This window comes from Clytia hemisphaerica, unplaced genomic scaffold (assembly GCF_902728285.1).
Source record: "Clytia hemisphaerica strain Z4C2 unplaced genomic scaffold, Clytia hemisphaerica genome assembly, whole genome shotgun sequence".
Lineage (NCBI taxonomy): Eukaryota > Metazoa > Cnidaria > Hydrozoa > Leptothecata > Clytiidae > Clytia > Clytia hemisphaerica.
The window spans coordinates 1-15,266 of NW_027103998.1; the positions used below are offsets into that span (position 1 = coordinate 1).

Here is a 15,266-nt window from a genome sequence, read left to right on the forward strand (position 1 = left end):
GGGCTAAATTGATAACTTGATCCTCTAACGGTAAACAGATGTCTGATACGAGAGCACGTACGTAAATATTCAAAAGTTCCTTCTGGTTTTTAACAGCTAAATCAACTTCATCAGTTCAAGATTTTCCGTTTGTTTCGAATGACATAATGTTAACCGATTTCTTGCCCCACTGTACGTAACTTAATCGTTCTCTGGCTTCCTTGCTAATGTAACTTTGTTGACTGCCGGTGTCGAACATAAGTCTCAAATTCTCTGATTTCTTTTCATCCGTTGAGCTGACTTGGGCTCTAGCTGTTTGAAGCAAAACTGGATTGGCTGTTTTCGTATAGCTGATGTTAGCAGTTACTTTCTTGGGTTCCTTCGTCTCAGAGTCCTTACTGTCCTTATCCTCCTGAGGTTTCTCTTGATCCTGACTAGGCTGATAACAACAAATTGACGTATTGTGTCTACCTTGACATTTTTGACCTTTTCCAATTTTTCCTGCACTTGCCTGCTGAATGTCCAGTTTTCATACAAACAAAGCACCTAGACTCTTTCATTAAAATTGACTTTCTCACTTCGGGTTTTGTAATAATATCACAGTTTTTGAGTAGTGATCCCGCCGACAGAATATGCATAATAAATCAGTTTTCTCTTTTCCTTTTTGATCAGAGTTACCAGAATTTCCCGAATTTTTATATCTATTTCTGTTTCCTCCCCTCCCGACGAGAGATGAGCAGTATAACCAGAATCACGCAAATTTTCTCCAGAAGAAACTTTTTCTCTAGCACACCATTCTTTTTCAAGTTCGTTCATATGTCTGTCAATTCCAGACATCTTCAAATTTTCTGGATAAAACGAGTTTTTATCTTGAGGGAGTTTCTCCATAATAATTGGATAAGCATTGTCCCATAAGTTGTACTGTCGCAACCTAAAGAGTCCAAACTCCTTATCTCAGTTTCAATTTTGTCAAAAAGATTCCGCAAACTTTAACATTTTTCGAATCAATAAACTCTAAGTCTAACAGTTTTTTGACATGAGAGCTACTAACAAGTTGTTTATTACCAAAAACGTTTTTCGAGCATTTCTTTTGCAGTTCATAATTTTGGTGAGATAATGCAGGCCTTTCACACATCTTAGGGCCTCATCAGAGAGATAACTAATCAAATAGTTCATTTTTTTTCAATGGCAGATAGATCAGGATGTTTGTCTATCGCCTCCGTGAAGATTGTTTAAAACTTCATATTCTGTAGGTTCACCGCTGAACCCTTTAATGACGAAACGTGGCAGTTTCACCGGTACTCTTTTGCTCTCTCTGAATCTGTTGTAAATGAGTCACTGTCTTTTACACTAGCCTCTGGCTTTTTCTTATGTTTTGCAATAAGTTTTTCAACACCAAAAGTTTCTTACTGTATTTCACCTCTTCTTGGTCGACACTGTTCCGATCGGCAATATAGTCAGCGTCTTCTTCAAGCATTTCTCCAATTTGTTCACTAAGGTCCAAATATTTGTTATATTTGTTTTGCAATAAAGTTTGTTTATTTTCCAAATCAATCAAAGTATCTTCATCAACAGTTTTTAAAGCAATGATCGAAGCCTCAAGCTCTTCGAAATAATTTTTCATGAAATTTAAACAGCCGGTACGTGTTCTCTTTTTAGTGGTAAACGACATTATGTACAACTTTTTACAACGAAACTCTGGACCAAAATGTTCTTCGTGAAACTATATACATTCAATATTTACATCCAGAAAACAAAACCATGAAATCAAAACAAACCAAAACCATAAAGTAACAAGCCAAACCATAAATAATTTCTTATACTTTATAATTTCTCTACTTTTATTTTTTGTTTTTAATATCCGGTTCGTGTGTACCAAAATGTTCAGACTAATAATTTGAGATAGTATAGGTCTTTATGACCGTCTCCGATGAGTCTTTCCGAGCAACTAAAATATAAATACAAAAGAGGACTGTAAAAAATAAAAGAGCGGGTCACGTGCTAATCACGTGACCCGTGACTACTTATAGTTATATAACTCATCTTTGTTCTTCACACTGAAAGGCTCATCTCAAAATGTATAACTTAAAAATCTAAAATGTACCGTGGTGATCATTTTTGATATGTTTTCAAAATGACAACACAATAGAACAGAATTAAAATCGCAAGATTATCTGTTTCCAAGCGACTTTTGCACCACGTGTCATAAAAAAAAGATACAATTAAAATCACTGACGTAACAAAATCCTAGAAAAAATCTGAATGTTTTAATTTTGTTTTGATTTTGCATCAGACTGGAAACAGGTTGTTTTCAAATCTTGTAACTACTTTTTTAGGTTGACGTTTTAGTTCCTAATATCGAGATGGGAGAAAATTATAATTTTGAACATTGAACAAATTATATTAAATTCTATAAAATATCTTTTCTATAACTTCGACTATTCTTTGAAATTGTTAACAGTATTCGGTAGCAAAAAAATACAAAATTGATAGAAATTGTAAGTAATATCGTTATGAAAAAATTATAAATTACAATTAATGCTAGGTATATTTATAAAGAATATAAAAATTGCTTATCGTGGAAACCTTGAAATTGCTAAAATTCATAAAAAACCCTAAAGATGGTTCACAAAATTACAACAGAACATGCTTTAAAACACCCCCTTCTCACAGACCCACTGGAACCCCTTCCCACTTGAAAAATTGTCCAAAATATCGTCCCCAGTGGAAGATTATCCTCCAATTTTTGTCCCCACTGAAAATAATCAAATAAACCAATCCTCACTACAAAATATGATGCTCTTTTTCCAACCCCCACTGAATTTTCTGACTTGAAAACAAAAGAATTGAAATCACCAGCCATAAAAAATATGGGAATATCAATCCCCATCGAGTTTCAGTCCGTTATTTCTATCCCCACTGGCTGAAAAAATCCTACCGGGTCTGAGAGAAGGGGGTGTTTAAAAAAATTCTTGATGAAAAATCTATGGATGCTTTGTTTAGGTTTGGTTGAGACCCATATTACGACTTTTAAAAAAAGAATTTTCTAATTATTTCTTTTGAATTCGTGTTTTTGTCCTTTAATCCTTCCTGTGAGTGACAGTAGGCAAGATCTCATCCCTCAAATTCATTGCTTGTAGAATATTAAAATGGTCAAGGCAAAGACTTTCACTTGAGACAGAACTTGGAATTTCAGTGAACTTTTTTTTAGTTTTTTTAGTTTTTTTCAATTTCAGACCAAAATAGTGGTAAGGAAAGTGCTTGGATAAATACCTTGTAAGGGTAGATATACGGATCGGTGAATTAAAGGACATGCATACGATGATCTCATACTTGCTATTAAAAAGAACACTATAACCAATCATCAAAGACCAGCTTTCATTCCTCTTTGCGCATTCTGCTCTTTAAAAAGGTTTCTAATCAAAAACACTTGGAGTCCTCCAACCATGATCATCAAGAAGCATGAAGCTCCGGAAAACCATTGAACTAATGTCATGTTTGCATTTTGTAAATAATGGTGTCGAGCATATCGTGCTCTGAATCTCGTCTGCATTTCTTGGATGGTTTCAAAGATCATTTCAATCTTATCCAACGATTTCTAAGAGTGAAATGAAGAAAATTAAAAATTTGAAAGTTAAGAAAACTTTATACTTTCTGAGAAATATTTGTTCTTTTTTTAAATATGTCAAAGTCGAAACTCGTAAAAATGTTAAAATTGGTATATAATGTACTATTCGGAATTTCTTTCGTACTCATTTACTTAAAATCGTTAAATTGTTTTTTGATGTTAAAGTCGAAACTTGTAAAAATGTTATGATTGGTTTTAGAGGGCTTCACTTACTGCAATATCCTTAGTATTATCAATCTCGTCTTTTTCTAATTGCATCTGTTGAAATAATTCTGCATGATCTACTGTTGTCCCATTGTGTTCATCAATACCCAAATCAAAATATACAACTTTATCAGATCTCAAGCTGAATGTGTTATCCAAGCAAACTTTGTATGCCCCATTTTCATCAATTTTGATTTCAGTACTTGTTTCTGTGACACTTTGCTCGTCTAAGATTATCCTGCCAGTTGGCGATAATACTAAAATATGGATATCAATGTGCCCTCCACTTAAGACCTGGTCATAATAAAAAAATAGAACACTTTTAATCAATTTTAATTTCTATTTCATTTGCCTTTTGAAACTTTCATCCTAACTGCTAACGTCACAAAAGCAGCAAAAAAAATCCATGTTTACAACTCAAAACACTAGACTTTTGGAAATAAGGGTACAAAAGGTCTTGATAAGGGTACAAAAATTCACAAAATCACAGTTTTTTTCTTAATAGACCTAGCTAAAAAAGATTAAGAGTTTCCAGAAAGATAAATCAGCAAAACAAAGACACCAAAAAAGCAATATCATTGATTACCTGAATTTCAAGGTCCATTCTATCTCCAACTTTCAATTCACGAAAGTAACAATCTGACCTTCCAGCTGGAACAAGTACAGAAATTCCATCTTCCATTTCTGACAATGTCAAGCATATCATACTGATCAAAACAATAAGCTTTTTCATGATTATTGAAGTGTGTGTATTTCTAAGTATGTTTAATTTTTGTAAAAGCTTGTATAATTATTAAAAAATAAAGTATTATTATAGAAAGTACACCCAGTCTAAAGCTAATCACAACACTTGGACTTAGAAATTTTGCGGTAAAGCGCAAATTATTGTCAAAGTAGGATTTCTGAATGAGTCTAAAAAGTTTTTGAATAGGAATTAAGTACTGTTAAACCCATTTAGTTGAAGTAACCTGCTTATATTTAAGATTATTATTCACCAAATTGTGAAAGGTTGAGGCGTTTCCTGGAAATATGGGCTCTGGAATGGTAGGAAAGGCCAGATGCCAGTCTCATTTTTTTACATATTCTGTCCTTAAAAATAAAGAAACAGTCATAAAATGTCATCTGTTGATGGAAATGACCTGAAATCTTTTTCAGTTATTCCCCTAATGTCAATGATTAGTTGGCTAGAGAAGATCAACCAATATTTTGACAAAAACTATACTGTTAGAGCCCTTAAGTGGGCCTGATTTAGCATTTTAAGAGGGAGAAAACAACGAAGTTAAGCAAATTTTCAATCGATCATATCTTTAAGAGACTTCAAAAGCCCACTGAGATTTTTTGAGGCTATAAACAAGACCTACTAAGGAAGCCTTGCTGAAAGTTTCAAAAAAATTTGGTGTTGCCTTAAAAAGATGCGCCATCTTGAATTTTGCTCCAGGTCTGCCAAAATAGCAATTTTTTCGGCCATTTTTTACGGTTACGCAAAGATGGGTATCCTGAAAATGTTATTTTTGTGGCCAAAACCCACCAGTAAACCACTCCAGGTCAAAAGTTTACTTCAAAAAAGTCCCAAGGACCATCAGCAGCCAGCTAAAAGTGCTTCCATACCCAGATTACGCAAAGTTTGAAGCCCTCTACAGGAGGTGCTAGAGATTTTCGGGGAAAATTTTGGAGACTCAATTTGATTTTTTCTGATTCCCTACAAAAAGTTTTTGAAATCCACTGTAAATCAGCTTTCTAATGTACTTGAATAAAAATTCATTGGCTTTCAAAATCTGCTCCCCACCAGAGTTCATGATTTTCAGGGGTCAATTTTCGCTTAGTAGCCTATCTTTGAGACGCTGTATCTTAAAAACTACTTTGCGATATCAAGGTGAGATTTTCAGGGTCTTATTTTCTTTTGTGATAGATCATTTGGTCTAAATTTCAGCAAAATCCAAGAGGGTAAGGTATCACACCCTGAAGACTCTTAAAAAAATGGCTCTAGTATATCTCAAATTATGATAATTTGAAGCTTGCAAGAAGCTGGCTAATGATGTAACATTGCAATTTTTAAAAAAATTGGCTAAGGATTTCTAAAACAGCTGTGAGGTAATACTTACATAAAAAATGGTACATTGGCATCATTAGGGGGTTGAAGGGGATGTTATTGGCAATGCATTTGGGTTAAAAAATTGATTGGCTAATGGTGTAACAAGGCTTAAAGGTTGCAATGTTCTGTTCCTTTTAAGCCAGATTTTGTTGATTTATCAATGAATCCTTTATCAAAAAGCAGACTTCATGCTATGTTTGAGACAATATTATGACTTTACTGACAAATAATAGGACAAACCGGCTAATATTGTAACATGTTACTTCTTTAGCCATTACCTTTGGTTTAACGATGTGCAATCTCCGCAAATAACAACAGCGGGTAGTTAACACACTAAAGTTTTATTTCCAGACCTTGCTTTAATTATTTTCACCTGAAATAAAAATTTAGGTCATTTTTAATGAAAATGTTACATTTTTAGCCATTTTCAGCAAAATAACCTAAAAATCCAAATTCTTTCAACTCTAGTGCCTTTGGACCTGTGTTACCTTTTTACCCCAGAAATTTTATTGATCTAGAAGCTATTTTGAAGGTTTTATCAACAAAAAATGATTTTTTCATATTTTTTGAATGTCACAGGGCTTGCCTTTTTTTATGAACATGTCCCCTTGAGATTGTGAATTGCTAAATTGAAATTTCTTTCAATTTAATCTCTATTTCTCCTAAAAACCCTTCTTTTCCTCTTTTTTCAGCTAAAACATAATTGAACAAAAATGGGTTGTTTGCTAAAGCTAATTCTCGCCAAAATTTATTTTCTTAGAGGCCTATAAATTTGAGAATTTTTTAAATCGAAATTGAGTTCGACTATTGAATAACTAAGGCCAGGCCCAATTGATAGTTTGGTTCATGTCCTCCGACCGACTCTAAATTTTTGAGAAAATGTGTTTCACTTTGAGTCGGAATAATCAAATAAATTTTCCTCCTTTTCACATGATAACTATTTCTTAGTCGCAGGAGGCTCATTTTCGCAACTATAGGCGCTTTCAATTAGCACCCGTCAGCACCTTGAACTGACTAATCAATTCCCCTTACATGGCATGGGCTGACCCGGGCGAAGGTTCATTCACTTGCCAAGTGAACCGCTCCGAGTGGGAATTGAACCTCAGTCGATTGTGCAGCAATCAAGGTCAATGACCACTATATACCACAGCGCCTAAACCTACATCTCTGCAGTTCTCTATTAACTGACTGCTTTGATTCTTCTATAAACAACATCCACTTTGCGCACAGAACATGTCCTGGTGTAACCCGTACTTAAAAACAAATATAAAGCACCTAAAAGCAGAGAGCCACAGCTATATTCCTTTAAGCACACACCGCAAACGCCTAAATTTCCAAGTGTAGAAGTTATCTTGCGGTCACAGCATATGCCTTTGTGGATCCGGGCTTTAGGCTATTTCTTTACATTTGCGGTTGGATTCCAGGATTGCACGTTTGCTTGAGGAATTAAAAAAATTGAGGTTTTTGGTGGGAAAATGAAAAAAAGGTCCAATTTTAGCTACCAACCAATCCATTTCTCAAAGCTTCTAGGACACGAACCAAACAATTAATTGGGCCTGGCCTAATTACTCCACATACATTACTTTTCCTCAGCCAATAAAAACATGATAAATTATCTTGTCTCTATCTCTAGTTATTCAAAAGAGTGTCACATTCACCAAAACATCTACCGTGAGTGGTCTTAAATCCGACAGCCCTGCCTAAATCTGATGGGGTCTTTCAAAGATACAAACTAAAATAAAAACAAACCTATCGCTGTGACACAATGAAGATACCAAAGTGTAAACTAAACTGAATGATTTGATACACTGAACCAATGGAACCAAATAAATTTGCTTCTTATACAAAACATAACTTTTTATTACAAAATTGTTAACAAACGATTTAAAAGAACGATTGTCTAGAAATTTCGATTCCCTGATTTTGTATAAATCTCTCTTCTGACGAGCAAAGAATTGAAATACAACGACACTTATGCGACCGCCATTAGGAAACATTGCCATGACAAGGGAAATAATTGCTCAATTAATGACTTTAAAATTGTTGGACACGCATCAAATAAATTTCATTTGAGACTCAAAGAGCCATTATTAATTTCACACCTGACATTATTAACGTACAGAAAAAATTTATACCTTTGTACCATCGACTGCTCTAACTTGGAACGATTGGTTAAAAAATGGAACTGTTGATATTCTGGCCTGTATTTTCACTTACTGTTAAATCTCTTTGACGACAAATTTGTTTTCATAACTATTACTAGCCCTGGTAATTCAGCTTATTTTGCCTCGTCATTTTTTCTGCCGCGGCAAAATGCTCTTTATCAAATTTGCTGAGGCAAAACAGCATTTTGCTGCGGCATTTTTTTGTTTATTGAATTTTGACTTGAGAAATATATAGGAGTATACAGCCTATGTCATCCAAAGTACTAGACGTCTCCTAAATGATCAGAAAACAAAGAACTTAAACGATTTGGCACTTTTGAAGTTTCTTTGACTTTATTAACATTTTTCAGAAAATTTACCGCGGCAAATTTGCCGCGGTAAACAAGGAATAATCAAATTTACGGTAGCTTTTACAGCGGCATTTGCCTCGTGCCAGCAGAAAAACAATGATAAAACCATGCATAATTATTACAATATGCATGATACGGTAATTATGCAAGGCTCTATCTTTGTTTTTATGGCTGGACTACATAATTATTCAACAGGACGTCTTCTTTGAAAAAAGGTCTTTTGGGCCTGGCCAAAGATATATTCCAGATTTTCCACAAAAAATTGATTTTGTATTGGAAATCAGGAGTTTCAATTGTTTTGTAGCTACACTACAGTACCGTGAAATCGGATAACTTGCATCAGTAGGCTAACATGCATATAATAGCCCTGAAATGAAAGACCTGGCTGGTCATTAAAAATACAAAGTTAAATCAAAACAAGAATGGTAGAGTAGAGCTGCGAGCGGAGCTGCATTTTGATGCAGTTGTATTTTAATGACCAGCCAAGGCATTCATTTAAGGGCTATGCATGTTAGCCTCCACTGATGCAAGTTTTACCAGATCTCACGCTCACGGTAGATAATTGTGGAAATCCCAGGAATTTCAAAACAAACATTTTACCTCAGAAATCTGATGTTGTCTACTCCTGTAAAAGACTTTAAATTAGAGAGCCCAATTTGTCATTTCTGATTGTTTTATAAAATTATAGTGGACTATATGCTTACTTAGCTACAAGTTCAAAAACACGACACTGCTGAATTTATTCTCTTCTGGTACTACTGTGGGGGTACTGCTGTGGTACCCTACCTTCACCACATAATATATCATACAACCCTGAGGAAAGAAAGAAATCTCACAGGTGAGAGCTATCAATTAAAAAGGAACACAATTTCTTACCAGAATGGGTATGTCGAATAGTATAATATACAGGAAAAAATCTGGAAAAAGTCATTAACAAAAATCTGTTCATTTTTTACCAAAAACTTCGGTGATCGGGATGATAAACCGGGCAATAGTAAACGGGGAAAACTTATCCGAATTTGGTTTACACCGCGGGAAAGTAGGAAAAAAGCGCGGGAAAAGTTTGTTTTCGAATATGAATGCATGATGCACGGGATTCTATGCTCTGTGCTTTTCCAGGCTACTCTGTGCTGTGCTATCTTTAGGCCACTCTTTACAAATCACTGACATATTTTGTTTTACTTTTAGCAAAAAAGATTCTTTATATGATATGTTACAGATTTCTTTATCTCATTAAAAAAATATTCCGATTTCTGAAATGGAGCGGAGGTATCATTTGTTTACCCCCTGGTGTGTTTGCCTTGTGGTGTTAATGTTTGGGCTCACTCAGCAGATTTAAAATAGCCAGGGAACAGGCTTAATTCCATTTTCAAAAAACAACCTCTCGTATCAGTAAAATAAAAAAGTGCGGAGCTATATGTACGCGATTGCGTCCAAGATTTTCCAGCGTTTTCTAAATTTTGTAAATGATTGTGTCATAACTGACTGCAACCCATACCAACCCTCAAACCGCATTCAAAAAACTAAAGCTCAAATCAACATGTACAAAACAGCCAAAACTAACATAAACGACATTTGAAAAAAACAAACAAAAAAAACACGAATTAATGAAGAAATCAAAACAACGTAATATAGAAAACGATGAATTCGGGATATGACAAAATCACGTCAATGTGTTGTTTGGTTATAAGTCTCTATAAGTAGAAATTATATGCACCTTTTGTCAAAACTAGAAGTGTTGTTACGCCTGTGAAACAAAAGCTGTGCAGGATTAAAGATCATACTGTGAAGATGCCGTCATCAGAACTGAATAAAATAAACAAGAAACTCGATTTGTATATTTTCCTATTGATCTATTCTTCTAATTGAGTAATAGCGGTGTAGTTATCCCGTGTCGTATTTACTTTGAGTTTATAATTAGTAATTAGTTAGTTAATCCTATGTTGTAATGAGTTAATCACAGTGTTAATTGTTTTTGAATAGATGCTAGCTGTTTAATGGGGATGTACCAATGGTGATGCTTTCTTCTTAGAGGAGCAGAGAGAAAGGCTTTTTTCCTTCATATTAGCGTACACGCGAACCCTCAAAGAAACTATCCTTTGCATCTAGTGAGGATGCTAAGTTGAAGTTCAAAGTTCGGCCTTTTACGGAATCTCTTCTTTGAAAATGAAAGTTTTCGTCAGAATTTGAAAAGTTGTTTTGAAAAGAATTTTCTTCAAAAAGGGAACTATTTCGTTGCACTCGTCCATATACCCCAAACAATAACATATTATTGACAATATATCCCATTATATTAACGCCTGTGTGGACCAAATCCTACAATGCTGGACAAAAGGTTTGTAGACTTCTGCAATATTTGCAAAATACTTCAATATCGATCAAAAACAAGTTCCCAAGAGGCTCTAGGTGCTTTCCAAACCCATCCAAACCCGTTCAAAGTCTTTCGGAGTCACACACTGCAGTCTAACCACAAGGGCAAACCTAACTGGCTTACACCAGTATCAAAACGCTGATTTTATGCTTGTGGTTCCCTCAAAAGCAATTCAAAAGCAATGCAACGACTTCAAAAGTGTTTTTCTTAACTTCCATCCCCTTTCAGACACATTGAAGAGTCATTTTTCTCATCATTTTTCACTGAAATTCCATTTGTCTACAACCTTTTGTCCAGCATTGTAATCATTTGCATTAGGACGGCAGGTCGAACGCACCACAAATTGCTGTACCTCAATATGTCTATGATATACTTTAATACTGTTTCAAATTCTAAACTAGAAAACAGATTGGACATCAGAGAGAGCCATTCTCTGTGAAGAAGATAGCTCTATACCGATTTTCCAAGCTTTTTGCCAAAAGCAATGTTACACAATTGAATCAACGGAAACATCTTCATTTTCGCAGTTACTTGGTTCAGAAGTGACTTTGACCTGTCTGTCTACCTCTTCGAATAGATTTATATTTATCAAACATTAAAGACTTAGCCACATGTAAAGCATAAATTACGTTGCTGTAATTTTACAAACAAATTCGAATAATTAGACTGTGGAATAGATTTAGTATTGTTGAGATGCAATATATGAAAGAAACGTAAATTCACTACAGATACAAATAGCATTTACTCGTCAATTAACTGAATCCAATAATAGAAATATAATCTTAAAATCTAATCCAGATAACTGCATACCACAAATTTGGGAGAAATCGTACCTCAATTTTCTGATTATCAATAATACATATAAACTACTCCATACAAATTAACATACAATCTTGCAACAATTTAACGAAGTAAAACATCATTACAAGCTGTCCGATAAAACAGGCCCGGCTGAAAAATCACAAAAGTGGCTGAAGGATAAAATTCGCTAGGAATTTGAGAAAAAAATCTCATTTTCTCAAAGTTTCCCTAGTCTCCCAGGTCCTGTCGGGCCTGTTAAAAAGATACATACTGTAAAACAATCCCGAAACAGATTATTTTTTCAGAGAGCGAGATTGTCCATTCTATTTGTGTTTTATGATATCTAAATTGCTATGCCTTTGTGACTAAGTGCCTCCGGTACGTTTGCCGTACGCACTTCATGTCTTCATTATTTTAGAAGATATTTTTTCCTGTGTTATACAAATCTAAAAACGCCATGTAAATGTAAAACAATTTAAAACAACATGAAATAAGTAAAAATAGGCAACTATAGGTTTTTATAAGAATTTCAAAAAGTTTTTTAGCTGTCTTGACTTTTTGAGTATTTTATTTATAGCATGTTCTTATTTTTTTTGCCTCGAAGCCTTACGTTTCTTACATACATATTTTTCTCATTCAAAAAAACGTGCAGCCTCGCTGAGAGCTTCGCTCAAACATTGAATATAGCATCTGAAAAGTCTCTTAATATTTTCATCCAGGTCATGATTGATCTGGTGACAATTATAAGGTTAAAACCAACCTAGCATTCCAGGAATATACCACTTATACCAGGGGTTTTGCTTTTTTTTTTGGTAGGCTGGCGAATTCTTAGCAAGCGCAGTGTATTGATTAGCGGTAAATATGTACTTGAGGCCTTGAACCAGCAAAACTCACCGTTTGCCAGGCCTAAATAAGACCCCTGTCTACCCTCACCCCCCATTTAACCAAAAGTTACATCATTAGGAGATGAGATTTTGGTTTTTTCTCTAGTTCTCTCCAGTCATCACGCATCTTCACACTCACTAGATGTGGACAATGATTTCTGGTAAACCTGAACCCAATCCTTTTGTGATGTAATGGTTGACTTGGTAGTGACGCGATTCCTGGAAGGTTTGAATACTTGTTGTGATCGATAAAAGTGCGGATGGAGAATATAAATTTCAAGGAAAAAACAGACCAAAATACTCGCAATATTGAAGAAAAGTCTCTCCTAAATTCGACAAAGTTTTTCGAAACGTAAAGTTGGTTTAAAAAAGACTGAGGGGATAAAGTCTAGCCTATAAGGGAACTTGATTAAGTTTTTAACTTTACTAAAAGTAGTATTTGCAACAATATTGCGAACTACATTCCTGTGTTATCGGTATAATTAAATCATTAAATCGTCATTGAACATACACGTACACATTATACTTAATTTGCAACCACTAAAATTAGCTCAGTTATCGAGTTTGATAAGTGAGTTAATAGGAGGACGATGCTCATGGTAGTTAGCTGAAAGATTATTTCTGAAATTAACTACAAACTAATGACCTTTCATTACTTCGATAACATAATCTTTCAGAAATGAAAGGTTACTATTTTACTGTCACTGCGACAATTTCAAGCAATAAAGTCTTAATTTATTACCCTTAAAAGCCGAAATCAGCCGCTCCCCCAATCTCGTCCCCGTGTATCCCAGGCTTTATTTACGTTATTGATTGACGCCAGAGGATATATTATCTAGCGCTATCAGAAAGCATCAAAAAAGTTGATATGTCACAGGGAGCGAGGTTGCCGCTCCCCCTGAAAAAAATTACGTCTCCTTATTAGCCCTATGTGGGGAGGGGGGTAAGTTTGTGCGAAATAAGGATCAGAGGCTATGAAAATCTACAAACTCTTAAAAATTCATTCTATAACTAGGCTATAGAGAGTGTTAGTGTTTTAGTTTCTGTATTGAGCCTTTTTGACCTTTCAGAGCAAATTATTTAATGTCTCTTGGTCCTTTCACCCATTTATACCGCATCTAAATCAAAGCTTGCTTGTATAGTTAAAATCGTATCTTTATGACTACAATTTCCATAAGAAGTACAGAGTATTTTATAATTTTTGGACAATTAACAGCTCCATTTATTTGCTTCATTATAGCCCAACCAGTTTCCCTATAATTTTTAAGTATGAACCTTCTTTAGTGTAATGAAAACGATCCAATGGTACAGTCTCATGGTCTGTCATTATTGTCCGTTGTCTTTCAAGATATCGTATATCGATATATCATCTATGAGCTCGAATTGACATTTAGTCACTGGTCACGTGGTAAACTTTAGCCCAATTAGCCTCCGTCTCAGAACGCGGTCAGAAAATTTTGCGGATAATGTCACAGCGAAAATGCATCCAGTGAAATGTGAGTAATGTATCATGATTCAAGTCGACTGACATTATAATACACATAATACATGTTACAAGTTCTGCCTACGGATTCTCAATCTCAGCTATAATAAAACTATAACATGTTAGTAGCAGACCCGACTGACCAATGTTATGTAGCAGGTTGGAACACGAGTTTCTGCTGGAAAGATGCAGTTTGTTTTCAAGTTAAATCTTTAAAATAAAACAAACTGTGTGGGTTTCTTTACTTCCAAACAACCTATCAATAGTTTTGGAACACTCCATAATAAAGGAAGATGGCTCTTCTTGTGGATTGACTTTCTGATACCCCATATAAACACGACGTGACATGAAAGTGAAGAGACATGATTTGTTGGTTTTTGTTTGATTTGTTGACTCATATATCTCATGGCAAATGGGATAGGAAATGACTTTTCATGTATTTCTTGGCTCTACATATGATACCTCTAACTTTGAACACCTCCAGAATGTTGAAAAAAGCATTTTACGAGATCAGTTTTAATTATAATTTTCATGGAAATTTTTAATCGACAGATTTGGCTTTGGCGTCAGTTTTGTTTGGTTGATGTTTGGTATGGCAATGAAATGCCACACAGTCACTCTACAAATGATGCCTCCAGCCATGATTGGTATCAGAATGTTGGAAAAAAGAACATTTTACGAGAAATTGTTGATAGAAATTATATTGACTTATTTTTACAATTTTGGCGGTGTGGGTTTAGTTGGTTGATAATGTTTACACTGTGGGATGGTTTTCAAAAAACTGTTATATTGATTGTTGTTTGTTGGAATTGATTACCAAAAAAAAAGAGAACCTTTTTTTGATAAATACTTACTCTCGGGTACCTAATAGCCGTCCCCCCCGCTAATTAATTTTTCGAAAATTTTCCACCCAGGACATTCTTATTCCAACCCCCCCCCCCGCTTATTAATTTTTGGGAAAATGTTTTTGAAAGTTCCCTTTTTTGTCTTAATTCTGCTGTATTAGCCTCCTTTTCAAACATTTTCCACCCAGGACATTTTTATTCCAACCCCCCGCTTATTAAATTTTGAGATTTTTTCCAACCCCCCTGCTTATTCCAACCCCCCCCCGGCTATTAGGTACCCGAGAGTAATTTTTTTCATGAATCGAAAAAACCGTGTGAATAGTATGTCTTGTAGTAACCAATGCAGTGTCTGTTTTCACATTTTGAAAGCTCTATACCTACTGAATTGAAGCTCTGACTAGCTCTGTTTTTAAAACTTTGAGCCATGTTTTTTTCTTTGTTGCTATTAAAGATAGATTTTTAAA

General features: G+C 34.8%; 1 protein-coding gene across 1 annotated transcript; it reads right to left on the reverse strand.

Moving 5' to 3' along the window:
• Positions 1 to 3,028: 3,028 nt before the first annotated feature.
• LOC136811318 (transmembrane emp24 domain-containing protein 1-like) lies at positions 3,029 to 4,619 on the reverse strand. The gene is made up of 3 exons (XM_067067933.1): positions 4,398 to 4,619; positions 3,821 to 4,105; positions 3,029 to 3,577 (listed from the first exon to the last, which is right to left on the reverse strand). The coding sequence occupies exons 1-3, from the start codon at positions 4,542 to 4,544 to the stop codon at positions 3,344 to 3,346; spliced, it is 666 nt and encodes a 221-aa protein (XP_066924034.1). The 5' UTR covers positions 4,545 to 4,619; the 3' UTR covers positions 3,029 to 3,343.
• Positions 4,620 to 15,266: the final 10,647 nt, after the last annotated feature.

Coding starts and splice junctions, on each gene's coding strand:
- LOC136811318 (XM_067067933.1), bottom strand. CDS start 4,544: ATGAAAAAGCTTATTGTTTTGATCAGTATGATATGCTTGACATTGTCA. Junction 4,106..4,397: donor GAATGGACCTTGAAATTCAG/GTAATCAATGAT, acceptor TATTATGACCAG/GTCTTAAGTGGAGGGCACAT. Junction 3,578..3,820: donor ATAATACTAAGGATATTGCA/GTAAGTGAAGCC, acceptor TTTCACTCTTAG/AAATCGTTGGATAAGATTGA.